This window comes from Tachyglossus aculeatus, chromosome 18, assembly GCF_015852505.1.
Source record: "Tachyglossus aculeatus isolate mTacAcu1 chromosome 18, mTacAcu1.pri, whole genome shotgun sequence".
NCBI classification, from domain to species: Eukaryota; Metazoa; Chordata; class Mammalia; order Monotremata; family Tachyglossidae; genus Tachyglossus; species Tachyglossus aculeatus.
This window is the reverse complement of record NC_052083.1, coordinates 9,545,395-9,571,677: the sequence shown is the minus strand read 5'-3', so window position 1 is coordinate 9,571,677 and position 26,283 is coordinate 9,545,395. Positions and strand designations below refer to the sequence as shown.

The following is a 26,283-nucleotide window of genomic DNA, read 5'->3' as shown; positions in this document are numbered from 1 at the left end:
TCCCCATGGAGAGCAAGGGTCAGGCGGAGCTGGAGTTTCACGGGGCAGAGAGGTCTCCGGGCGGCCTCCGGGGACAAGGAGGGTGGCGAAGGGAACGGGGCCCCAGAGAGCGGGCACCCCCTCCCTCATCCCCGGTCACCCCAGGCCCCCAGGGTTCAGCTTGTGGAGCCCCCGGCGGTGCCATCCTCCCCCCCAGCAGGGCCCCGAGTCTCCACCTGAACGGCTCCTTGGGCTTCAGCGACTCCGCGGGCCTCGTCCGGGGCTGCCTCCTCTCCGGGGCCCGGCCCCTCCGCCTCCGCCACCTCTCCCGTCCCCTGGGCTGGCCGCGCCGTCTCTCCTCCGCCCTCTGTCATGCGCGCTGTCCCCTCTGTTACCTGGGCCGCCTCCATCTTCCCCTGGGTCCCCTGGACTGTATGGTCCTTCCCCTCCAGCACCTGCACTGGCCTCTCTGGCCCCTGAGCCATCTCCTCTGTTACCTTGGGTGTTTCTTCCGTCCCCTCCGTCGCCCGCGCCATCTCTTCTGTCCCTCGCGATGCCTCTTCCGTCCTCTCCGTCCCCCGCGCCGTCTCCTCTGTCCCTTGTGCTCCCTCTTCCGCCCCCTCCATCACCCACACCACCTCTTCTGTCCCCTGAGCTGACGTTTCTGTCCCCTCTGTCACCCGGCCTTTCTCTTCCGTGCACTCCGTCACCCACCCCGTCTCCTCCATACTTTCCATCGCCTGCCCCATCTCTTCCATCCTCTCCGTCGCCCACCCCGTCTCTTCCGTCCTCTCCGCCGCCCACCCCGTCTCTTCCGTCCTCTCCGCCGCCCGCCCCTTCTCTTCCATCCTGTCCATCACCCGCCCCGTCTCTTCCGTCCCTTGCATCATCTCTCCTGTCCCCTCCGTCACTTGCCCCGGTCCCCGAGCCCCCTGGGTCCCCGGCACCACCTCCCCCTTTCCCTCCATCCCCCGCGTCGACTCTTCCATCTCCTCCGGGGCCCGCGCTGACTCCTTCCGGCCTCGCGCGGATCCTGCCCCCGCGGCTCCTCTGTCCCCCCGTGGATCGGCTGCGCTGATTCTCGCGTCGGTACTGCTGAGTGGCAGGGAGCTGCGGGAGTGCGGACCCCTGTCCCCGGAGCGAGGCCGCCGCCGCACGAGCTGAGGCTTGGGGGGGAGAGGGGACGACGAACAGTCCGGGGACTGACCGCTCGCTGCCCGGGCTCCTCAGGGTCCGCAGCCCCCACAGCTCACCGCCCTGCCCCACAAGAACCGGCCCCAGCGGCAAGAAGCCAGCAGCCCACGGCGGGTTGGCGCTGCCCCGTGGGCAGTGGGGTCAAGGGTCAAGAGTTTGGGCCTGCCCCTCAGCAGTTTGGGGGCCCAGCATCCTCAGACTCGGTGGAATGAGGAGGGCCAGGGTCCCCAAAGCCCAAACGACAGGCACGAGGTGAGTGGTCCCCCCGCCGCCGGCGGCCCACCGCCTCCCGCCCGGGCTCTGCACTCACCTTCCGGCTCAGGGGGCTGCTGGGAGCCGAGGCGCTGCTGTAGAGGCTCAGGCTAGAGGCCGAGCGGCTGGGAGACAGGGCCTTGGCCGAACAGGCGCTCCTCTCTGAAGACAGGTATTTCTCGTTGATCTTCAGGTTGGTCCGTCCTTTCACTGTAAGAGACGGTCAGATCTGTCTATCATTTTGTGGTGTATTATCCCAAGCGTTTAGTACAGTGCTCTGCACATAGTAAGTGCTCAATAAATTCGATTAAATGAATGAATGAATGCCCCACAGCCACCCTAGGTTCCCGACGGGACAGTAAAAGTCCACGTGACGGGCTGATCTCTGCTGCCCGCCAGATACATCACTCCCCTACCGCCCAGTACCCCCACTTCTGGCCCATCCAACCTTGCCCCCACTCCTTTATCTTTCCCCCCATCTTTCACCTCGCTGCCCAGATCATCTTCCTAAAGCACATTCAGTCGTAGGGACTGTCTCTATATGTTACCAACCTGTACTTCCCAAGCGCTTAGTACAGTGCTCTGCACACAGTAAGCGCTCAATAAATACGATTGATGATGATGATGATGATGATTCAGTCCACATCTCCCCATTCCTCAGGAACCTCCTATGGCTGTCCGCCCATCTCCACCTCTAAAGGAAACTCTTCACCGCTGGCTTCAAAGCACTCAATTAATCCCCTTGCCCCCCCCCACCTCACCTCCCTGATTTTCTACTACAACCCAGCCCGCTCACTTTGCTCCTCTACTACTACTACTAATAATAATAATGGCATTTGGTAAGCGCTTACTATGTGCGATGCACTGTTCTAAGTGCTGGGGGAAGACAAGGTGATCAGGTTGTCCCGCGTGGGGCTCACAGTCTTAATCCCCATTTTACAGATGAGGTAGCTGAGGCTCAGAGAAGTGAAGTGACTTGCCCAAAGTCACACAGCTGACAAGTGGAGGAGCCGGGATTAGAACCCATGACCTCTGACTCTCAAGCCCGGGCTCTTTCCACTGAGCCACGCTGCCCTCCTCTAATGACAACCTACTCACTCTACCTCGTTCTCGTCAACCTCATCGCCGACCCCTCGTCCGCCTCCTGCTTCTAGCCTGGAACTCCGCCACTCTCCCATTAAAGCCTTATTAAAACTTATTAAGCCTTATTAAAACTAAGCCCTAATTCCCCCTACTCCCTCTCGCTTCTGTGTCACCTACACCCTTGGGTCTGTTCCCTTTACACATTTGATATTCACCCCCACAGCACTTATATACATATATATACATATATATATATATATATATATATATATATATATATATATACACACACACACATATATATACATATATATATACATATATATATACATATATATACATATATATATATATATATATATCCGTGATTTATTTTAATGTCTGTCTCCCCCAATAGATGTAAGCTCCTGATGGGGAGGGAAGGTGTCCACCAACTCTGTTGTACTGTACCCTCCCATCCGCTTAGTACAGTGCCCTGCTCCCGATAAACATCATTGACTGATTGTTCGACTGGCCCTCACCTCTGCAGGGGTCGTTCTTCACCAGAAACTCATCCAGGGCAATCCAGCCCCCTCCGACCCGCACCATCAGTGAACTCCGCAGAATCCGCACCATTCGAAGCTGCTGGGACTCTCCAAACTGGGGCGGGAAAGGGGACGGCGGAGGGAGAAGAGAGAGGGGAAGGAGGGAAGCAGGGATGGAAGGCTCAGCCTGAGAGCCCAAGAGAGGGGGAACAACAGATCCAGGGGGCTGGGGCCGGGGCTGCTAACTTCTCGGGGGCGAGGAGGAGAAGGAGGGGGCAAATCAGGTCCCAGAATGGAAAGGGAGGTAACAAATCTGGCCCCAGACTAAGAGAGAAGGGACTCTGGTCTGGCCCAAATACTCTGTGAACCTGGAGAACAACTAGCCAGAAATGGCCCAGCTCGCCTCGGCTTTCTTTGCTCCAGCCTAGTCACCCACAGTTCCTTCACCATTTCCTCATACGATCCAGTTCCTAACTCTGTCCAGTCATCACTTTGGTCCCTTCTCTGGACCGGCTCCGGTGTCCCCATCTTCTGAGTAAAGTAGGGCCACCGAGGTTCAAGCCAAAACTCTAACAGGGCTTGTCTGGGGCAGAGTGTGGCACGGAATTACTGTCTGACTCTGGCCGTGTGGGTTATTTTAATAATGGCTCCACAAGCTCAGACTGAGCTGGTGGTCCACGCAGACCCCTAGCTCTGTTTCTGTTGTGCTTGTGCCTCACCAATTTCTCCCCAGCCTGGATTTGGGTTGGTTTGTCATCCCCAAAGGCCTTATCTTGAATGTGGCCCTCTTTCATCGCTTCTGAAGGACAATTTTCCCCACTTGTCTTGGGTCGCTCTTAATTCTATTCCTGCTTCCGAAGTCCTGTCGATCCCACCCATGCTAGTGGGGGGCTTGGAAGATGAGGGGAGGGGTGGTGGAGAAGGGGGTAGTCCTGTTCCCCCCGCCCCCCAATCTCAATCCCTTCAACCAGCTGGGATAAAGAGAGTGACCCAAACCAGCCCCAGGACCATTTCCTGTGGATGCCCACTATGGGATTGGTTCCTCCATGCTTGCCCCGTGATGGCCTGGGCTTAAGTCAACACCCGGGGGGAAGTGGGTAAAGAAGGGCAGGGAGGGACGTGGGCTCACCCTGTAGCGGTTGGCACTGATCTGTTCCACCAGGAAGCGCCGAGCACAGTTGCACTGGGAAACCTGCCGGGTCACCTGAGCGAATACAGTGTGCTCATCGGGGAGACGGCTGGGCTGATGCCCCTCAATCCTCCCTCCTTTCCTCCCCGCCCCGCCGCCTCCTCTCATGGCCCACTGTGAGCCCACTGTTTTTAGACTGTGAGCCCACTGTTGGGTAGGGACTGTCTCTCTATGTTGCCAATTTGTACTTCCCAAGCGCTTAGTACAGTGCTCTGCACATAGTAAGCGCTCAATAAATACAATTGATGATGATGATGGCCAACCTCGGAGCATTCTGGGATGAAGCGTCCAGAGCTACTGGGCAGAGCTCCATCTTTCCACTGGCTGGGGCCCATGGGGCAGCCACCATAAGGAGCCATCACCAGCTGCTTTTGGGCCCACCCCATCTCTAGCCTCAAGCCCCAGTGCAGTTCCCCATCTGGCTGGCCCTCCTTCTAACGTGACTCCGGTGGCCCATCGGCCCCGGGGGAAATGTCAGCGTCAGGGGGTCAGACTAGGACCTGGGTGTGAAAGACGCCCCTGAGGGTTGTCTCTCTCTCCAGATATGTCATGCTTGAGGCTGGTCAGGCTCTAGGATCAGGGCTGGGACGGAGTTCCTCCACGTCAGCCAGGCCCCGCCAGGCTCTGAGCCTTCCTTAGCCAGGAGGAGACCCCAAGCAGAGTGCTGGCTGACCAGAAGACCGACCCGCGGTCCCAGTCCCCAGCAGCCCAAAGTGGCCCTGGATCTTCGGGAAATAAATAATCCACACCGACCCCTCCCTGAAACCTCGCCCGCGTCCCCCTCCCTACCCTGGTCCCCACCTCCTCCCGGAGCCGCCCCCGCCAAGTGGCCCCAGTTCGGCACCTCATCCTGGATGCGGTCGGCGTCAGGCCCCCGGCCTCTGGGGTCCCGGCTGGGGTGCAGAGCGCTGACAAACTCGCAGTAGTCGATGAAGCCGTCCCCGTTGGTGTCAAAGACGCTGGCCACGGCGCTCATCTCCAGGAGGCTGGTGGGGAACTCTGTCGACCGGGCAGGGAGGGGAGCAAGGACGGGAGGAGTAGAAAAGACAGGTCAGGCTGCTCACCAGACAGAAGCGGAGGGGAACGTCTCCATCAATCAATCAATCAATGGTATTTGCTGAGCACTTACTGGGCCCAGGGCGCTGCACTAAGCCCTTGGGAGCGACAGCATCCGGCCCAGCCTCACCTCTGGCCCGGTCCGATGACCGTAGGCCCAATCCCAAGCCCCGGCCCCTCCGCAGATCAACCCCCCCAACACCCCTAAGCTAACTCACTGGATGCCATGACGCTGTTGATGAACTCCTGGTGACTGACCCGCCCGTCTTGGTCCCGGTCAATGCTCCGGAATATGTCGAGGAGGCGGGACTTTCGGTGACCGATCCACTGCAGGTAGCGCCGTCGCCAGACCCCAAAGTCAAAATGGGCAAAGGCCTCTTGCTGTTGGAGGGAAGAGAGGAAAGAGGGAAGTCAGAGGTCAGGGGTCAGGCTGCAGAGAGCTGGAGAGGGGTTCTAGACTGTGAGCCTAGATGTTGGGTAGGGATTGTCTCTATGTGTTGCCGACTTGTACTTCCCAAGCGCTTAGTACAGTGCTCTGCACACAGTAAGCGCTCAATAAATACGATTGATTGATTGACTGATTGATTGAATGAGGGACTGGGGGTCATAGTAGAGAAGGAGGACAACTCGGGGCAGGGGAAAAGGGCAAGATACGTATCAGAGAGAGCTCCCACGACTGCCTTGGGAGGTCCTCTTCCAGCCTCCCTCAGCCCAGCCTGAGGAGGCAGGAAGGGCAAGAGGACGAGGCATCCCAGGGCCGCCGCTCTGGGTGGCACTGGTGGGGAAGGAGGCTCTTTGGCCGGTATTAGCCCTCGCCAAAGCTGGGCGAGCCTGCGGGACTTCTAGCAAAGGAGAGCTGAGGGGCTGGAGCTGGGGACCCACTTTATCCGACCCCACTCCCGGCTACCCGCAGCAGCGCGGCTGATGGGGTCGGCCGATTCCCGTCAGGCCACGGGTCCGGGCTAGGTACAGGTGAGCTCAACCGCGGGACGGGTTGGCCAGAACTGTGCCACAGCCGATCCTGATGCAGCCCCATCCCTCCTCCCTTTTCCTGCTCCTCTCCCTCCTTCCTCCCGGCTCGATCCCACATCATCTCCCCATCCTGCTCCGGCCCCCGTGCCCCAGCCCCAAGTGGAAGAGATTAGGGTCTGCACGCCCTAAGTGACTTCTAAGTGCAGAAGTCTCTTCACTTCTCTGGGCCTCAGTTTCCTCATCTGTTAAAATAGGATTCAATACCTGCTCTCCCTCATAAATAGACTGTGAGCCCCATGTGGGACAGGGGCCGTGTCCAACCCGATTAGCTTGTATCTACCGCAGAGTTTAGAACAGTGCTTAACACGTAATAAACGCTTAACAAATTCCATTAAAAAAAATAAACGAGGTCGGGGCAGGGGGCCAACTCAAGGAGGTGTGGTACATAGCCATGCAAGGAGCGGCCCTAGGCATTCTTCCCAGAGCCTCAGGGTGGTCAGGTTGGGGCTCACCTCCCATCCATCTGGAAAGAGTTACCAAATCCAGCTTCAGAGTCCCCGTCTGGGGCCAGCTGGAGGGCAGCCTCCATCCCACCCAGATTCTTGAGCGGTTAGCGTCAACCCCAAAGGTGTGTATATACACACACGCACTCTCTCTCTCTCTTGCAGAATCTCACACGAGTACCCACGTAGTCAATTGTGCACATCTGTGCCCAGACTGAGCCCCTTCCTCCCAGACTGAGCCCCTTCCTTCCTCTCCCCCTCGTCCCCCTCTCCATCCCCCCATCTTACCTCCTTCCCTTCCCCACAGCACCTGTATATATGTATATATGGTTGTACATATTTATTACTCTATTTATTTATTTATTTATTTTACTTGTACATTTCTACCCTATTTATTTTATTTTGTTGGTATGTTTGGTTCTGTTCTCTGTCTCCCCCTTTTAGACTGTGAGCCCACTGTTGGGTAGGGACTGTCTCTATGTGTTGCCAATTTGTACTTCCCAAGCGCTTAGTACAGTGCTCTGCACATAGTAAGCGCTCAATAAATACAATTGATTGATTGATTGATTGATGACGCCTTGCTAATAATAATAATAATAATAATAATAATGGCATTTATTAAGCGCTTACTATGTGCAAAGCACCGTTCTAAGCACTGGGGGGATACAGGGTGCCACATGGGGCTCACACTCTTAATCCCCGTTTTACAGATGAGGTAACTGAGGCCCAGAGAAGTGAAGTGACTCGCCCAAAGTCACCCAGCTGACAAGTGGTGGAGCCGGGATTTGAACCCATGACCTCCGGCTCCAAAGCCCGTTCCCTTTCCTCTGAGCCAAGCTGCTTCTCCGGTGGCCCACCGTTTCCCCAACCAGAACAGCTGCCCCGACTGGCCAGTGGGGACTTGAAGTCCAGAAATATCTCCAGGGTCAGTGGAGGGGTGGCGGGGAGGAAGGAGTGGGGTGAGACCGCCCCATCAGGGGCCTGTCTTTCCATAAACCTCGTATCCTTCTTCCTCCACCGTTCTGCTCAGTTTCCTGCCATCAACTAAGGTTCCTCCCATGTGAGTCAAGGACCTCCTCCTGCCCACCCCTCCAGGTTCCTCAATCTTCCTCCCTCCTTTTCCTACCGTTCTCTCTCCTTCCAGTCTTAGGTGCCCTCTTGACTAGTCCCTCAGCCCCCTCTAACTGAGGGGCTCCCGACCCCCTCCGCACTGCCCCCCCGTCTCTCACCTCCTCTAGCCGCTGAGCGGCCGCCTGCAACCGATACTGCCGGTCAAGGGCTATGAGCCAGAGCTGCTGCCAGCGGCCGAGGAGCTGGGCGGCCAGCGGGCTCTGGGGCTCCAGGTCCAGTAGCGGCATTCTGGGGGCCGAGCCCGTCTTCCCCGCTCCACGGCGCCCTGCGGGGGGGATTCAAACTCTTGGCTCCCCGAGGGTCCTTCCCTCCCTCCCGCTCAACATACCCTCGGCAGCCAGGGCCACTGAATTCCACGAGGGTGTCCCTTCGCCCGCCCCCCCCTACCCCTTCCCCTTCAGGCATCGGGCTCCCAGGGGTCTGTTCGTGAAAATGATCAATGCCCTTCTCCTCCTCCTAGGCCAGGTCAGGGGTCTGGAGGAAAGACAGTATCTTAGCAGGGAGGTTGAAGTGGATAGGACCGACGGGGGCTTACAAGGGACTGGAGGGAGGATGGATGTACGGGAGGGAAAGAGGTAGGGAGACCTAGGTTGAGGGCCTGGAGGAGAGTGGATGTTTGGAAGAGAAAGAGGTGGAGAGCCCCCAAGAATCCAGCCACGCTCGGGTGGGCTTGGATACGATCGGCCACGTCTAGAGGACGGCCCCATTTTGGTCTGGGATTGGGCCGGGGACTTGCCCAATGGGCCCGATGGCTGGGGCCCCCTTGGGCATGGGCAGAGAGTTAGGGTGTCGGGCAGGAGGTGGTCCTCCAGCAGTACCCACAAGTCCGATCTAGGTCTCCTCCCTGCCCTGTCCTGTCCCAGCTGGACCTGGACCTGGGGGAGGGAATGGGGCTGGGGAGGGCGGGGAGGAAGAGGGTCAGGGGAGGCTACAGGGAAGAGGGGGTGTTGGCGGAATTGGGGTGCCAGTGACAGAGGGAGGTTCCCTCCGGGTAGGGAAGGGGCGATGGAGGTTCCTCACCTGCCGGGGGCCGCTGAGGGGCAAGGGATCCCTCCAGGCTCGATCTCCTGTTGCAGCTTCTCATGGCCAATTCCACCTCTGGCTGCTTCTGATTCAGTTCCTCGGTGAACTCCTGAAGGGGGATTGAGTGGAAGGCAGAATTCGAATGGGCTGCGTGAGGTAGGGCTGAAGGAAGAGCTGTGGGGAAGCGGAGGCCGGGGGGAATGGGAGGGAAGAGGGGGCCGGGCTGAGAGACTCCTCACTCTCAGCTTCAAGGCTGTCCATCCATCCCCTGGCCCCCTCCTACCTCACCTCCCTTCTGTCCTTCTCCAGCCCAGCCCGCACCCTCCACTCCTCTGCCGCTAATCTCCTCACCGGGCCTCGTTCTCGCCTGTCCCGCCGTCGACCCCCGGCCCACGTCATCCCCCAGGCCCGGAATGCCCTCCCTCTGCCCATCCACCAAGCTAGCTCCCTTCCTCCCTTCAAAGCCCTACTGAGAGCTCACCTCCTCCAGGAGGCCTTCCCACACTCAGCACCCTCCTTCCTCTCCCCCTCCTCCTTACCTCCTTCCCCTCCCCACAGCACCTGTATAGATGCATATATGTTTGTACGGATTTATTACTCTATTTTATTTGTACCTATTTCTTCTATTTATTTTATTTTGTTAATATGTTTTGTTTCGTTCTCTGTCTCCCCCTTCTAGACTGTGAGCCCACTGTTGGGTAGGGACCGCCTCTATATGTTGCCAACTTGGACTTCCCAAGCGCTTAGTACAGTGCTCCGCACACAGGAGGCCTTCCCAGACTGAGCCCCTTCCTTCCTCTCCCCCTCATCCCCCTCTCCATCCCCCCCATCTTACCTCCTTCCCTTCCCCACAGCACCTGTATATATGTATATATGTTTGTACATATTTGTTACTCTATTTATTTATTTATTTTACTTGTACATATCTATTCTATTTATTTTATTTTGTTAGTACGTTTGGTTTTGTTCTCTGTCTCCCCCTTTTAGACTGTGAGCCCACTGTTGGGTAGGGACTGTCTCTATATGTTGCCAACTTGTACTTCCCAAGTGCTTAATACAGTGCTCTGCACACAGTAAGCGCTCAATAAATACGATTGATGATGATGATGATGATAATAAATACGATTGAATGAATGAACAGTCCCTTCTAGACTGTGAGCCCACTGTTGGGTAGGGACCGCCTCTATATGTTGCCAACCTGGACTTCCCAAGGGCTTAGTCCAGTGCTCTGCACACAGGAAGCACTCAATAAATTTGATTGATTGATTGATTGATTGAATGAATCTCTAGGAGTCCACCAGGGGTCTAGTGACTGCTCTCCCTGCCCTGGTCCCTTTCATCACCATCATTAATCGTATTTATTGAGCGCTTACTGTGTGCAGAGCACTGTACTAAGCGCTTGGGAAGTACAAATTGGCAACATATAGAGACGGTCCCTACCCAACAGTGGGCTCACAGTCTAAAAGAGAGAGAGAGAGAGAGAGGCCTGGTCTGGGCCGGGGTCTCTCTGGGGCAGCCTAGAGAGGTCAGAGAGAGTCAGGCCCTGGGGATTCTCCCCAAAGGAAATGTGCCCTCTGGGCTCCCTGCTTGCCTGGGCCCAGTGAGGGCAGGTCAGTCAGTCCGGGACCATCATCATCATCGATCGTATTTATTGAGCGCTTACTATGTGCAGAGCACTGTACTAAGCGCTTGGGAAGTACAAATTGGCAACATCTAGAGACAGTCCCTACCCAACGGTGGGCTCGCAGTCTAAAAGGGGGAGACAGAGAACAAAACCAAACACACTAACATAATATAACATAACATAACATAATAATTATTATTATTATTAAGAGGGCAGCAGACCTGGCCAGACCCACTGGGCAACCCCCAGAAAATCGGGGGGGGGGGGGTGCCCGGGCATTGGGTTCCCCTTCCTCTCCGCCTCACTCTCTTTTGCAGTTTCCTCCTCTACCTCCCACCTCCTAATGGAGAAGCAGTGTGGCCTAGTGGATAGAGCAAACGCCTGGGAGTCTGAAGGACTTAATAACAATAACAATAATAATAATAATAATAATAATAACAATGTTGGCATTTGTTAAGCGCTTACTATGTGCAAAGCACTGTTCTAAGCGCTGGGGGGGATACAAAGTGATCAGGTTGTCCCATGTGGGGTTCACAGTCTTAATCCTCATTTTACAGATGAGGTAACTGAGGCTCAGAGAAGCTAAGTGACTTGCCCAAGGTCACACAGCAGACATGTGGTGGAGCCGGGATTCGAACCCATGATAATAATAATAACGGCATTTGTTGAGCGCTTACTATGTGCAAAGCACTGGCAGGGGGGGTTACAAGGTGATCAAGTTGTCCCAGGTGGGGCTCACAGTCTTAATCCCCATTTTCCAGATGAGGTCACTGAGGCTCAGAGAAGTTAAGTGACTTGCCCAAGGTCACACAGCAGGCATGTTGGGGAGTCGGCACTCGAACCCATGACCTCTGACTCCAAAGCCCGGGCGCTTTCCACTTAGCCACGCTGCTCCTCTAGGGTTCTAATCTCGGCTCCTCCACTTATCTGCTGTGTGACCTTGGGCAAGTCACTTAACTGCTCTGCGCCTCAGTTACCTCACTTATAAAATGGGGATTAATCCTGTGAATCCCATGTGGGACAGGGACTGTGCCCAACTTACTTTATTTCTATCCCAGCGTTTAGTAGAGTGCCTGGCACATAATAAGCGCTTAGCAAATACCATAACTATCATTATTATTATTATTATTCATTCATTCAATCGTATTTATTGAGCGCTTACTGCATGCAGAGCACTGTACGAAGCGCTTGGGAAGTACAAGTTGGCAACTTATAGAGACGGTCCCTACCCAACAGTGGGCTCACAGTCTAGAAGGGGGACAGAGAACAAAACAAAACATATTAACAAAATAAAATAGAGTAATAAATCCGTACAAACATATATACATATATACAGGTGCTGTGGGGAGGGGATCAATCAATCAATCAATTGTATTTATTGAGCGCTTACTGTGTGCAGAGCACTGTACTAAGCGCTTGGGAAGTACAAATTGGCAACATATAGAGACAGTCCCTACCCAACAGTGGGCTCACAGTCTAAAAGGGGGAGACAAAACCAAACATACTAACAAAATAAAATAAATAGAATAGATAGGTACAAGAATAGATATGTACAAGGGGATGGAGGTAAGGCGGGGGGGATGGGGAGGGGGAGAGGAAGGAGGGGGCTCAGTCTGTGCTTATCCTTTAAGCACTTGATGGTCATCGCACCCTCAGCCCCACAGGCCCTATGTACACCTCCATAATTTAATCAATCAATCAATCGTATTTATTGAGCGCTTACTGTGTGCAGAGCACTGTACTAAGCGCTTGGGAAGTGCAAATTGGCAACATATAGAGACAGTCCCTACCCAACAGTGGGCTCACAGTCTAAAAGGGGGAGACAAAACCAAACATACTAACAAAATAAAATAAATAGAATAGATAGGTACAAGAATAGATATGTACAAGGGGATGGAGGTAAGGTGGGGGGGGGATGGGGAGGGGGAGAGGAAGGAGGGGGCTCAGTCTGTGCTTATCCTTTAAGCACTTGATGTTCATCGCACCCTCAGCCCCACAGGCCCTATGTACACCTCCATAATTTAATCAATCAATCAATCGTATTTATTGAGCGCTTACTGTGTGCAGAGCACTGTACTAAGCGCTTGGGAAGTACAAATTGGCAACATATAGAGACAGTCCCTACCCAACAGTGGGCTCACAGTCTAAAAGGGGGAGACAAAACCAAACACACTAACAAAATAAAATAAATAGAATAGATATGTACAAGGGGATGGAGGTAAGGCGGGGGGGATGGGGAGGGGGAGAGGAAGGAGGGGGTTCAGTCTGTGCTTATCCTTTAGGCACTTGATGTTCATCGCACCCTCAGCCCCACAGGCCCTATGTGCACCTCCATAATTTAATCAATCAATCGTATTTATTGAGCGCTTGGGAAGTCCAAGTTGGCAACATATAGAGACAGTCCCTACCCAACAGCAAGCACCTCTCCCAAGCATTTAGAACAGTGCTCTGCACACAGTAGGCGCTCCATGAATGCCACTGATGGATCGGCGGTGGGGAGGAGAGGCCGGGGTGAGTTTGACATGGTCCCACCGTGTGCTGAGTGCGCAGCTGGTCCAGCTGCTCCATGTCCTCGGGCAGCCGTTCCAGGTCCCTCAGGGTCAGCGCCTCTTCGGCAGCGGTGATCCAGTCCAGGAGGCGGGTCAGCTCCGCCCGCTGGGCCTCCAGCACTTCCAGTCGCTCCTGCGCCCGCTGCCCCTGCTTCTGGGCCCAGCTCAGCACCTGCAGGTCAGCCCGGGGGCCTAGAGTCACGGTTGGCAGGGGCGGAGGTCGGGGGAGAGGCCGGGGGAAGGAGCAGGTGGGAAATCTGGGGATGGATTAGGCTGAATAATCATAATAGTAATAATAATTGCGGTCTGACGACTTGACACCTGTCCACGGGTTTTGTTTTGTTATCTGCCTCCCCCTTCTAGACTGTGAGCTCGTTCTTGGGTAGGGACCGTCTCTTATGCCAAGCTAGCTCTCTTCCTCCCTTCGAGGCCCTACTAAGAGCTCACCTCCTCCAGGAAGCCTTCCCAGACTGAGCCCCTTCCTTCCTCTCCCCCTCGTCCCCCTCTCCATCCCCTCATCTTACCTCCTTCTCTTCCCCACAGCACCTGTATATATGTTTGTACATATTTATTACTCTATTTCTTTATTTTACTTGGACATATCTATTCTATTTATTTTATTTTGTTAGTATGTTTGGTTTTGTTCTCTGTCTCCCCCTTTTAGACTGTGAGCCCACTGTTGGGTAGGGACTGTCTCTATACGTTGCCAACTTGTACTTCCCAAGCGCTTAGTACAGTGCTCTGCACATAGTAAGCACTCAATAAATACGATTGATGATGATGATGATGTTGCCAACTTGTACTTCCCAAGTGCTTAGTACAGTGCTCTGCACACGGTAAGTGCTCAATAAATACGATTGATTGATTGATTTTGTTGCCAACTTGTACTTCCCAAGTGCTTAGTACAGTGCTGTGCACACAGTAAGCGCTCAATAAATATGAATGAATGAATGTGCCAGACACTGTACTAAGTGCTGGGGTGGATGCAGACAAATTGGGTTGAACGCAGTCCCTGTTCCACATGGGGCTCACACAGTCTTAATCCCTCTTTTACAGTTGAGGTTAACTGAGGTACGGACAAGTGGAGTGACCTGCCCGAGGTCACACAGCAGACAAGTGGCAGAGCCTGGATTAGAACCCAGATCCACTATCCACTTGGCCATGAGCCAAAGCTCAGCAATAATCCCCCAACTACAGGCTTCCCTGGTCAGATTTTAATAGGATCCTGGTCTGCTTTTGGTCACCACACTTTACTCAGGAGAAGAGAAACTGAAGACGGGCCTGAGAAAAGGCACAGAAATGATTACGGGCAGAAAACGGTTCCAAAGAGGAAAGTCTAAAGGAATTGAGAGAGTTGAACCCAGAGAAGGATTTCTATGAGGAGGACGCTGACCGGTTGTCTTCTGCGTCCACTAGGACCAATCGGGTCTAAATTGCGGCAGGAGAGAATTTGGCTGGATAAAAGGAAAAACTTCCTGACTTCCTGATACAGCCCTGGGAAAAGGAAGGGTATGGAGATTTCATTCCCGGAGACACCCACGTGCCCCGGAGGGGTAAATCTGGGAGGAAGGGCTTGGTTTTGGTGACTTTTCAAAGTCCTGGACTGTGTGTCGGGGTTGTGGGGTCTTTGGACTATCCTGTGCTCCGAGCGTGTGGTCTCCCGCATCAACATCGTCATCCTCACAATGCATCCGTGATTCGGGATCGCCACGCGGCCCCGACTGAACGCCTCCGCAGCTTGGCCTCTCGGCTTCACCCGGGGTCCGCCCTCACCTCCTGGAAGCGGCTGGTGGCCACGCTGACCCAGGAGCGGACGGTGATGACGGCGTCGGGATGGCAGTCGTTCAGGATCTCCTCGCCCAGCGAGGTCACACACTCCAGCTCCAACTGCTGGCACTGCAGGTTCCGCAGCATCTCCTGCCAGAACGGGCAGAGGGCACTGCCAGGGCCACGGGGGCTGGGATTCCTGGGGTGTGGGAGGAGGGACAGGCCTGGATGCGGCGGGGATGGGGAGGTGTCGGAAGGTGAGGTTGGGATGGAGGTTGCCGGGGGACGGGAGCCGAGGGGAGGACTGAGATTTGGGCTCGGGGGGGGGGCGGCTGCGGCTGGGTCGGGGACGGGCGACGGTGGTTTGGGGTGGGAGGGCGGGACTGACCTGGAGCTGGTTCTGACAGTCCCGCACAGCCCCCTCCTCCTCAGGAAGAGGTCCCAAGCGGAGAGTTTTCTCCACGTCCGTCAGCCGCTCCAGGAAACTGTGGACCAACCCATCGAACTCCTCCGCCTGTGGAACACCAGGACGGCTGGGGTCGGTATATTCAGCTGAGCCCCTTCGTTCCTCTCCCCCTCGTCCCCCTCTCTTACCTCCTTCCCTTCCCCACAGCACCTGTATATATGTATATATCTTTGTACATATTTATTACTCTATTTTACTTGTACATATCTATTCTATTTATTTTATTTTGTTAGTATGCTTGGTTTTGTTCCCTGTCTCCCCCCTTTTAGACCGTAAGCCCACTGTTGGGTAGGGACTGTCTCTATATGTTGCCAACTTGGACTTCCCAAGCGCTTAGTCCAGTGCTCTGCACACAGTAAGCGCTCAATAAATACGACTGATGATGATGATGATGACGTTCGGGACCCCATCGCGCTTCCCTTTCCACCCGGAACCCGGGGTTTCATCTCCTCCCTACCCCAACCCGTCTGGCCTAGTGGAGAGAGAAGCGGCGTGACCTAGTGGAAAGCGTACGGACCTGGGAATCAGAGGACCTGAGTTCTAATCCTTAACTCCATTACGTCTGCTGCGTGACATCGGGCAAGTCGCTTCACTTCTCTGTCCCTCAGTTCCCTCATCTGTGAGATCTGTTTACTGTTATATTGTACTCTCCCAAGCACTTAGTAATCGCACATAGTAGAGAAGCAGCCTGGCTCGTTGGAAAGAGCCCGGGCTTTGGAGTCAGAGGCCATGGGTTCAAATCCCGGCTCCACCAACTGTCAGCTGTGTGACTTGGGGCAAGTCACCAGACTGAGCCCCCTCCTTCCTCTTCCCCTCCCCTCTCCATCCCCCCCGCCTTATCTCCTTCCCTTCCCCACAGCACCTGTATATATATATATATATATATGTTTGTATGCGTTTATTACTCTATTTTATTTCTGCATATTTATTCTATTTATTTTATTTTGTTAATATGTTTTGTTTTGTTGTCTGTCTCCCCCTTCTAGACTGTGAGCCCACTGTTGGGTAGGGACCGTCTCTATATGTTGCCAACTTGGACTTCCCAAGCGCTTAGTACAGTGCTCTGCACACAGTAAGTGCTCAATAAATGTGCTTGAATGAATGAACTTAACTTCTCTGGGCCTCAGTTCCCTCATCTGGAAAATGGGGATTAAGACTGTGAGCCCCATGTGGGACAATCAGATTACCTTGTATCCACCCAGCACTTAGAACAATGCTTGGCACATAGAAAGTGCTTAACAAATGCCATTATTATTATTATTATTCTCTGGGCCTCAGTTCCCTCATCTGGAAAATGGGGATTAAGACTGTGAGCCCCATGCGGGACAATCAGATTACCTTGTACCCCCCAGCGCTTAGAACAGTGCTTGGCACATAGAAAGTGCTTAACAAATGCCATTATTATTATTATTCTCTGGGACTCAGTTCCCTCATCTGGAAAATGGGGATTAAGACTGTGAGCCCCATGTGGGACAATCAGATTACCTTGTATCCCCCCAGCGCTTAGAACAGTGCTTGGCACATAGAAAGTGCTTAACAAATGCCATCATTATTATTATTATTCTTTGGGCCTCAGTTCCCTCATCTGGAAAATGGGGATTAAGACTGTGAGCCCCCCGTGGGACAACCTGATCACCTTGTTTCCTCCCCAGCGCTTAGAACAGTGTTTTGCACATAGTAAGTGCTTAACAAAAGCCATTATTACTAGACTGTGAGCCCACTGTTGGGTATTGACCGTCTCTATATGTTGCCAACTTGGACTTCCCAAGCGCTTAGTACAGTGCTCTGCACACAGTAAGAGCTCAATAAATATGATTGAATGAATGAATGAATGAATGAACTTAACGTCTCTGGGCCTCAGTTCCCTCATCTGGAAAATGGGGATTAAGACTGTGAGCCCCATGTGGGACAATCTGATGACCTTGTATCCCCCCAGCGCTTAGAACAGTGCTTGGCACATAGAAAGTGCTTAACAAATGCCATCATTATTATTATTCTCTGGGCCTCAGTTCCCTCATCTGGAAAATGGGGATTAAGACTGTGAGCGCCATGTGGGACAATCTGATTACCTTGTACCCCCCAGCGCTTAGAACAGTGCTTGGCACATAGAAAGTGCTTAACAAATGTCATCATTATTATTATTCTCTGGGCCTCAGTTCCCTCATCTGGAAAATGGGGATTAAGACTGTGAGCCCCCCGTGGGACAACCTGATCACCTTGTATCCTCCCCAGCGCTTAGAACAGTGTTTTGCAGATAGTAAGCGCTTAACAAAAGCCATTATTACTAGACTGTGAGCCCACTGTTGGGTAGGGACCGGCTCTATATGTTGCCAACTTGGACTTCCCAAGCGCTTAGTCCGGCGCTCCGCCCACAGTAAGTGCTCCACAAATACGATTAATCGCTCGATAAATACAACTGGCTGGACCGGTTGAAAGATGGGGATTACGACTGTGAGCCCCACGTGGGACACGGACCGTGTCCAACTGGAAGAGGATGTATCTTCTCTCCTTCTACGGCCCACCCTGCACCCTCCGCTCCTCCACCGCTGATCTCCTCACCGTACCTCGCTCTCGCCTGTCCCGCCATCGACCCCCGGCCCACGTCATCCCCCGGGCCCGGAATGCCCCCAATCCCTCCGCCCATCCGCCAAGCTAGCTCTCTTCCTCCCTTCAAGGCCCTGCTGAGAGCTCACCTCCTCCAGGAGGCCTTCCCAGACTGAGCCCCTTCCTTCCTCTCCCCCTCATCCCCCTCTCCATCCCCCCCATCTTACCTCCTTCCCTTCCCCACAGCACCTGTATATACGTATATATGTTTGTACATATTTTTTACTCTATTTATTTCTTTTATTTGTACATATCTATTCTATTTATTTTGTTAGTATGTTTGGTTTTGTTCTCCGCCTCCCCCTTTCAGACTGTGAGCCCACTGTTGGGTAGGGACTGTCTCTAGATGTTGCCAACTTGTCCTTCCCAAGTGCTTAGTCCAGTGCTCTGCACACAGTAAGCGCTCAATAAATACGATCGATGATGATGATGATGATGTATCCGTGGAAGCGTGAGACGAATACCTGCTGCAGGGCGCCTTCGAGGCGGGCCTGCCGGGCCAGGGAGAGGCGGCACACGAGTTCCCAGCGCTGCCCAAGCTCCTCCACCTGCCGCTGCAGCCACTGGGAGTCTGCGCTGCTGCCGCCGCCGCCGCCACCGCCGCCGCGGGTCAGCTCTCGCACCGAGCGCCGCAGCAGCCGCACGCAGCCCGCCCTGCGGCCTAGCTCCTTCTGGAACACCTGGGGGCCCGCGGCGTCAAGAGCGCACCGGTCAGGGGTCGAAGGGAGGGCTCCGCCGACGGGATTGGGGCTGGGACGGGTGGGCGGAGGTGGGGCCGACCTTATGCTCGTCCACCAGGCGGTTGACCAGGTCACGGTCGCCGGCCACGGGCCCCTCCTCGGCCAGCTGGGGCTCGGCCTGGTACAGCCAGTCCATGAGCGCGGGCAGGGCGTCCGCGAAGCGGCCCGAGAACAGCAGCACTTCCTCCAGGGCCTGCTGCCTGCGGGGAAGGGGTTTGGGGCGCAACCCGGGGTGAGAGGAGCACGGCCGGTGGGCCTCCGGGAGCTTGGCCTGGAATGCCCTCCCTCTGCCCCTCCGCCAAGCTAGCTCTCTTCCTCCCTTCAAGGCCCTGCTGAGAGCTCACCTCCTCCAGGAGGCCTTCCCAGACTGAGCCCCTTCTTTCCTCTCCCCCTCGTCCCCCTCTCCATCCCCCCGTCTTACCTCCTTCCCTTCCCCACAGCACCTGTATATATGTATATATGGTTGTGCATATTTATTACTCTATTTATTTATTTATTTATTTTACTTGTACATTTCTATCCTACTTATTTTATTTTGTTGGTATGTTTGGTTCTGTTCTCTGTCTCCCCCTTTTAGACTGTGAGCCCACTGTTGGGTAGGGACTGTCTCTATGTGATGCCAATTTGTACTTCCCAAGTGCTTAGTACAGTGCTCTGCACATAGTAAGCGCTCAATAAATACGATTGATTGATTGATTGATTGATTGGCAGAGCCAGGGGAGAGCCGAGGGCAGAGCGGGGAGCTGCCCCGGGAGGGGCCCCTCCTGGGATGAGAACCTTGGAGAAGCAGCGCGGCTCGGTGGAACGAGCCCGGGCTTTGGAGTCGGAGGTCGTGAGTTCAAATCCCGGCTCTGCCCACTGTCAGCTGGGTGACTCTGGGCAAGTCACGTCACTTCTCTGGGCCTCAGTTACTTCATCTGTAAGACTGCGAGCCCCCAGCGGGACAACGTGATCACCTGGTAACCTCCCCAGTGCTTAGAACGGTGCTCTGCACGCAGTAAGCGCTTAATCGATCAATCAATCGTATTTATTGAGCGCTTACTGTGTGCGGGGCACTGGACTAAGCGCTTGGGAACATAGAGAGGCAATCCCTACCCAACAGTGGGCTCACAGGCTAAAAGGGGGAGACGGAGAACAAAACCAAACATACTAACAAAATAAAATAAATGGAATAGATATGTACAAGTAAAATAAATAGAGTAATAAATATGTACAAACATATATACATATATACAGGTGCTGTGGGGAAGGGAAGGAGGTAAGATGAGGGGGATGGAGAGGGGGACAAATGCTATCATTATTATTATTATAGGGGGATGGAGAGGGGGATAAATGCTATCATTATTATTAGGGGGAGCTCAGGGCTCCGATCTCTCTCCCGCAGAGGCCGCAACGGGGCTCACCTTTCCAGGGCCCTGCTGCAGACCCCGTCCCAGCGGCCCCGTAGCTCGGCCAGCAGCAGATCGAGGGGCCCGGCGTCCTCGGGGAGAAGCGCTCCCTCCCGGAGCGCGCGACCCCCTCGCAGCGTCGCCTCGAACACGGGCCGTTTGCCCCGCAGCTCCCGCTGAAACTCCTGCGTGCGCGGGCGGGAGGAAAGCCACCGCGACCTCACCCGCCGCCCCAATTCAGCAGGCCACCGGCGAGATCCATGGCAGGGTCCGAGGGGGTCCGGCTGATGGAGGGGGCAGCCCTCCCGACTGTCAGGGCGCTGGACGGGTGGGGCCCATCGCGACCAAACACTGGTGTCCGGACCGGTCAGGAGGCTTCCTTTCCCATCTCCCATCCCATTCCCACTGCTTCCGGTCAGGTCTGCCCGGGATGGAGAACTGCTTCTTGCCTTCATGGCCCTGAGCTGGCCTTTTTCACCATTTTAAATTCCCCAAGCGAGGTCTATTAAGAGAAGAGCACGGCCTAGAGAAGAGACCCTCGGCTTGGGAGTCGGAGGACCTGGGTTATAGCTCTGGCTCTAAACTAGCTTGCCACGTGACCTCGGGCAGTAGCTTCACTTCCTTGTGCCTCAGTTTCCCCTGTAAAATGGGGATTGGACACCTGTTCTCCAACTCCCATTTAGACTGTAAGCTCCTTGTGGGACAGAGACCTGATTAACTTATATCTAATAACAATAATGATGGCATTTATTAAGCGTTTACTATGTGTACAGCACTGTTCTAAGTGCTGGGGAGGTTACAAGCGCTAGGGGGGCTCACAGTCTTCATCCCCATTTGACAGATGAGGGAACTGAGGCCCAGAGAAGTGAAGTGACTTGCCCAAAGTCACACAGCTGACAATTGGCGGAGTCGGGATTGGAGCCCATGACCTCTGACTCCGAAGCCCGGGCTCTTTCCACGGAGCCACGATGCTCCTCTACCAGCGTTCAGTACCAGCTCCTCTACCTCTAATCTACCCGGCGTTTAGTAGAGCGTTTGGCACCTAGGATGTGCTTAATTATTATTTTGACAACTAACTCTTCCTCTGTCACCTCCGCACACAGCCCAAGGCTCTTGGGTAAGATGGGGCTCTTTCACGGCCACCCAATAGTTGATCCAATAGAGGCCTCTGCTTTCCCATCTCTAGATAGTCCCCGTGGCCCACGGCAGGAACCCAGGCCCCAGGAAGCCCCCTAAGATCCTACGGATGATAACGATGCTGATGACGATCGAGGAGTTACAGGGACAGGGCCGAGGCCTCCGTGACGGATAGGGTGCGGGATCGGAGACGAGGTCACGGAGGGAGTCAGAGGCGGGCCGGGGGTGGACGAGGAAGAGAGGCCGGGGCTTCTGGTACCTTGTGCTGGCTCAGCTGGACCTTGATCTCCCCCTGGCTCAAAGCCGAGTCTCTGGGCAGTTCCAGGGTCGGTTCCACCTCATCGAGCCAGTCCAGGAGAAGCCGTCGCGACTCGGTGAACTGGGAGGGAGGACGAGGGAACGTGCGGAGGCAGGAGTTTGAGCCAAGGCCCACGGTGGCTTCCCCAGACCCTCCTGCCCGCTCCCGTGAACCCTCCGGAGTACCTGCTTGGCACGCCGCCGCGCCTCCTCCAGGGCCGTGCCCCTCTCGCCCACGCGGTGCCGGGCCCGGCCCAGCCACTCCTGGGCCGTGAACACCAGGCTCTGGATCATGGTGCAGTCCTGCTCCTGGCTGAAGCCCTTCAGCCGCCCGGCCACGGACTCCAGCCCCGCCAGCTTCTCTCCCTGAGATGCCACCTCCTGGGCCAGCACCTGTGGGGGCCGGGCGTCAACCCCCGGGCGGGCACCGCCTCTGGCGGGCGCGGCTTACCCTACTCCCTTCAGGCCTCTGGATGCTTTGGGGGGCGATGAAGGTGGGAGTGGGGTTACAGGAGGGTGAGGGAAGGAGGTCTGGAGCGGAGTGACCCAACCCCTCTGGGTCCGTCCCCCCCAAGCCCCAGCCCCCCTGTACCCTCGGCCCGCCCACCCTTCGCAACCTGGCTTCCCATCCTTGGGGGTCCCCCGTCCCTCCCCTCCCTTTCTTCCCCCGAACCTTGTGCTCCTGAAGCTGGGCACTGACAGTGTCCAAGACGAGGCTGGGGGGAGCCAGGCTGCCGAACCGCTCCTCCGCCTCTACCCCCCACCGCAACAGCTCCTGTGCCCGCTGGTGGAACTCGGTGCTGAGGGCCAGCCCCTCGGACAGCCACACCTGAGGGAGGCTCCTGCCCATCAGCCCCAAAGCTCCGCCTCGCCCCCCACAGCGGCCCGCCGAGGCCTCGCTGGGGTGTCGGCCTCCTCCCCCCACCCCCGCAACTGTTCCAGCCCCCCAGAATGGCCCACCCGGAGACCCACCCCCCTGCCCAGGACCCAGACTGGCAGTCTCATCCAGCTCCAACCCCCCAGCCACCCCCTGCCATTCCTGCCTGTACTCTTAATAATAATAATGATGCTATTTGTTAAGCGCTTACTACATGCAAAGCACGGTTCTAAGCGCTGGGGGGGATACAAGATGATCAAGTTGTCCCACGTGGGGCTCACAGTCTTAATCCCCATTTTACAGATGAGGGAACTGAGGCTCAGAGAAGTGACTTGCCCAAGGTCACACAGCAGACATGTGGCAGAGCCGGCATCTGAACCCATGACCTCTGACTCCAAAGCCCGGGCTTTTTCCACTGAGCCACGCTGCTTCTCTTAAGCACTGTACTCTTAATAATAATAATGATGGTATTTGCTAAGCGCTTACTACGCGCAAAGCACGGTTCTAAGCGCTGGGGGGGATATAAGGCAATCAGGTTGTCCCACGTGGGGCTCACAGTCTTAATCCCCATTTTACAGACGAGGGAACTGAGGCTCAGCGAAGTGGAGTGACTTGCCCAAGGTCACACAGCAGACATGTGGCAGAGCCGGCATTTGAACCCATGACCCCTGACTCCAAAGCCCGGGCTTTTTCCACCGAGCCACGCTGCTTCTCTTAAGCGCTGTACTCTTAATAATAATGATGATGGTATTTGATAAGTGCTTACCACGCGCAAAGCACGGTTCTAAGTGCTGGGGGGGATATAAGGCGATCAGGTTGTCCCACGTGGGGCTCACAGTCTTAATCCCCATTTTACAGACGAGGGAACTGAGGCTCAGCGAAGTGGAGTGACTAGCCCAAGGTCACACATCAGACACGTGGCAGAGCCGGCATTTGAACCCATGACCTCTGACTCCAAACCCTGGGCTTTTTCCACCGAGCCACGCTGCTTCTCTTAAGCGCTGTACTCTTAATAATAACAATGATGGTATTTGCTAAGCGCTTACTACGCGCAAAGCACGGTTCTAAGCGCTGGGTGGTGGGGGGGATACAAGGCGATCAGGTTGTCCCACGTGGGGCTCATTTTACAGATGGGGGAACCAAGGCTCAGAGAAGTGAAGTGACCAGAGTCGCCCAGCTGACAATGGGCGAAGCGGGGATTTGAACCCATGACCTCTAACTCCAAAGCCCGGGCTCTTTCCACTGAGCCACACTGCTTCTCCTCGGCTGCTGTTCCTCCTGGTCCCCCTCCCGCTGCTGGCCCAGCCCCGCCGCCCGGTTGCCTTCCCCCCGCTGACCTTGCGTTCCCCGGCCTGGGCGGCCACCCGCTGCCAGGTGTGCTCCAGTAGCCACAGGCTGTGCTCGGTGCCCACCGGACGGGGCAGGGGACGGGGCCCGGCGGGGACCAGCCGCTGCAGCCGCTCCCGCAGGCCCTCGTAGGCTGCCCGCTTCTGCTCCAGTTCCCGGCACAGCTCCTGGGGACGGGGAGAGTCGGGGCGATGGAGGAGCTGGTCTCCCCAAGGCCCGTTCCGTGCTCGCGGCCCAACCCCGGGGCGGCGGCGGCTGGGCGAGGGGGGCCCTGAAGCTCCAGCGCCCAGACCCGCTCGCGCTCGCTCTGGCCCACCGTGTGTAGCGCCAGCCGCTCCTGGGGGGTGTCCGGAGGGCCCCACGATGGCTTGAAGAGAAAAAGCCGCACGTCCACCTGCTCCAGCCAGTCCAGTAGCTCCGAGGCCTCCAGCTCCACATCTTGCAGCTGGGGAAGGTGGACAGGGGGGATTCTGGACCTCTCCGCTCTCTTCATCATCATCATCATCATCACCAATCGTATTTATTGAGCGCTTACTGTGTGCAGAGCACTGTACTAAGCGCTTGGGAAGTACAAATTGGCAACATATAGAGACAGTCTCTACCCAACAGTGGGCTCATAGTCTTAATCTTAGTCTTAATAATTAATAAATTAGTCTTAATAGAGAAGCAGCGTACAGTAAGCGCTCAATAAATACGATTGATTGATTGATTAGTGGACAGAGCACGGGCTTTGGAGTCAGAGGTCACAGGTTCAAATCCTGACTCTGCCAACTGTCAGCTGTGTGACTTTGGGCAAGTCACTTAACTTCTCTTAACTTCCTGTATATATCCTGTATATATGTTTGTACATATTTATTTCTCTATTTATTTTACTTGTACATATCTATTCTATTTATTATATTTTGTTAGTATGTTTGGTTTTGTTCTCTGTCTCCCCCTTTTAGACTGTGAGCCCACTGTTGGGTAGGGACTGTTTCTATATGTTGCCAACTTGTACTTCCCAAGCACTTAGTACAGTGCTCTGCACACAGTAAGCGCTCAGTAAATATGATTGATTGATTGATTGATTCTCTGTGCCTCAGTTACCTCATCTGTAAAATGGGGATTAAAACTGTGAGCCCCCCGTGGGGCAAACTGATCACCTTGTAACCTCCCCAGTGCTCACAGAAGTGCTTTGCACGTACTAAGTGCTTAACAAATCCCATCATTATTATAATTATAATTATTATTATTATTATTTATTGAGACTGTGAGTCTTCTAGACTGTGAGCCCACTGTTGGGTAGGGACCGTCTCTATATGTTGCCAACTTGTACTTCCCAAGCGCTTAGTACAGTGCTCTGCACACAGTAAGCGCTCAATAAATACGATTGAATGACTTTATTGAGCGCTGACTGAGTGCAGCGCACAATACTAAGCACTTGGGAAAGTACGATATAATAATAAACAGACATTTACCATGCCCACAACGATTCCATCGTACTCTCTGAAGCGTGTGGTACAATAACAGTAATGGTATGTATTAAGCACTTACTATGTGCAAAGCATCACCATCATCATCAATCGTATTTATTGAGCGCTTACTGTGTGCAGAGCACTGTACTAAGTGCTTGGGAAGTACAAGTTGGCAACATACAGAGACAGTCCCTACCCAACAGTGGGCTCACAGTCTAAAAGGGGGAGACAGAGAACAAAACCAAACATACTAACAAAATAAAATAAAATAAATAAAATAAATTTATAAATTTATTTATTTAACCAAAATAAAAGGCACTGTTCTAAGCGCTGGCTACAGTGCCCTGCTCACAGTAGGCACTCGATAAATACAATTGATTGATTGTAGGCAATTGGCCCGCTGACCTTGAGAAATCACAACCAAGTGCTACACCGTCTTAGTGCCAACACTGTGTCTGGTCAAGGTATAAATTAGGGATGAGGATAATCTCGGTAACTGCGGTGTCACTGGTATCGACGGAACATCCGCTGTGCACAGAGCTCAATAATAGGCGCTTGGGTAACGTAGTAGTACGAGACCCTTAAGGGTTGGGACGGGAGATCAGATTGAGGGTGGGAGGACTGGGGCCGGAGGTTGGAACCCAAGCTGCCATCAGGGGAGCCGGGTTCGAGGGCGGAGATCAGAGGAGGGACTGAGGCCCCAAAATCCGAAGCGAGAGGGTCAGATCACGGCTTTGGGCCCCGGCTGAGGTGACGGTCGGGGATGAGTCGAGTCGGAGGTCGAAGACCCCCCCCCCCCCCCCGCCCCCCCGTTACCTGGCCCAGATTGTTCTCCAGTTGCAGCTGGCGGCTCTCGGTCTCGCTCCGCACGGACTCCCAGCGCCGCTGCAGGGTCTGCAGGGCCAGCTGCAAGCCGGCCTCCGCCTCGCCCAGGCCGGTGGCCAGCAGCCCCCTGGCCGCCTCGCTCACCGACTGGACCGTCCGGGCCCGCGACAGCACGTCATTTCGCAGGACCTGCAACCCCACACCGGGTCCCGACGGCTCGGACGGGGGCTCCCCTGGCCCACGCCCAACCCGCCCTCTTCCCTCCCCGGACAGGAGGCCTTGGCGCAGGGGGAAAGTGGGGA

The 26,283-nt window shown here is 54.9% G+C and overlaps 1 protein-coding gene across 1 annotated transcript in view; it reads right to left on the bottom strand.

Annotated features, from left to right (window-relative positions):
- Window positions 1-155: 155 nt before the first annotated feature.
- LOC119940009 (microtubule-actin cross-linking factor 1-like) overlaps window positions 156-26,283 on the bottom strand; it is a 53,676-nt gene continuing 27,548 nt past the window's right edge. Inside the window, exons 21-40 of the mRNA XM_038760083.1 lie at window positions 25,973-26,170; window positions 24,019-24,147; window positions 23,693-23,869; window positions 22,152-22,307; window positions 21,665-21,871; window positions 21,441-21,560; window positions 20,060-20,229; window positions 18,697-18,856; window positions 18,381-18,596; window positions 15,235-15,360; window positions 14,853-14,996; window positions 13,063-13,251; window positions 8,904-9,015; window positions 7,982-8,148; window positions 5,496-5,658; window positions 5,066-5,220; window positions 4,162-4,236; window positions 3,030-3,147; window positions 1,484-1,635; window positions 156-1,145 (exon numbers count right to left, since the gene is read on the bottom strand). Coding sequence (XP_038616011.1) covers window positions 156-1,145; window positions 1,484-1,635; window positions 3,030-3,147; window positions 4,162-4,236; window positions 5,066-5,220; window positions 5,496-5,658; window positions 7,982-8,148; window positions 8,904-9,015; window positions 13,063-13,251; window positions 14,853-14,996; window positions 15,235-15,360; window positions 18,381-18,596; window positions 18,697-18,856; window positions 20,060-20,229; window positions 21,441-21,560; window positions 21,665-21,871; window positions 22,152-22,307; window positions 23,693-23,869; window positions 24,019-24,147; window positions 25,973-26,170 — 3,924 coding nt within the window. The remainder of the gene's footprint in view (window positions 1,146-1,483; window positions 1,636-3,029; window positions 3,148-4,161; window positions 4,237-5,065; window positions 5,221-5,495; window positions 5,659-7,981; window positions 8,149-8,903; window positions 9,016-13,062; window positions 13,252-14,852; window positions 14,997-15,234; window positions 15,361-18,380; window positions 18,597-18,696; window positions 18,857-20,059; window positions 20,230-21,440; window positions 21,561-21,664; window positions 21,872-22,151; window positions 22,308-23,692; window positions 23,870-24,018; window positions 24,148-25,972; window positions 26,171-26,283) is intronic.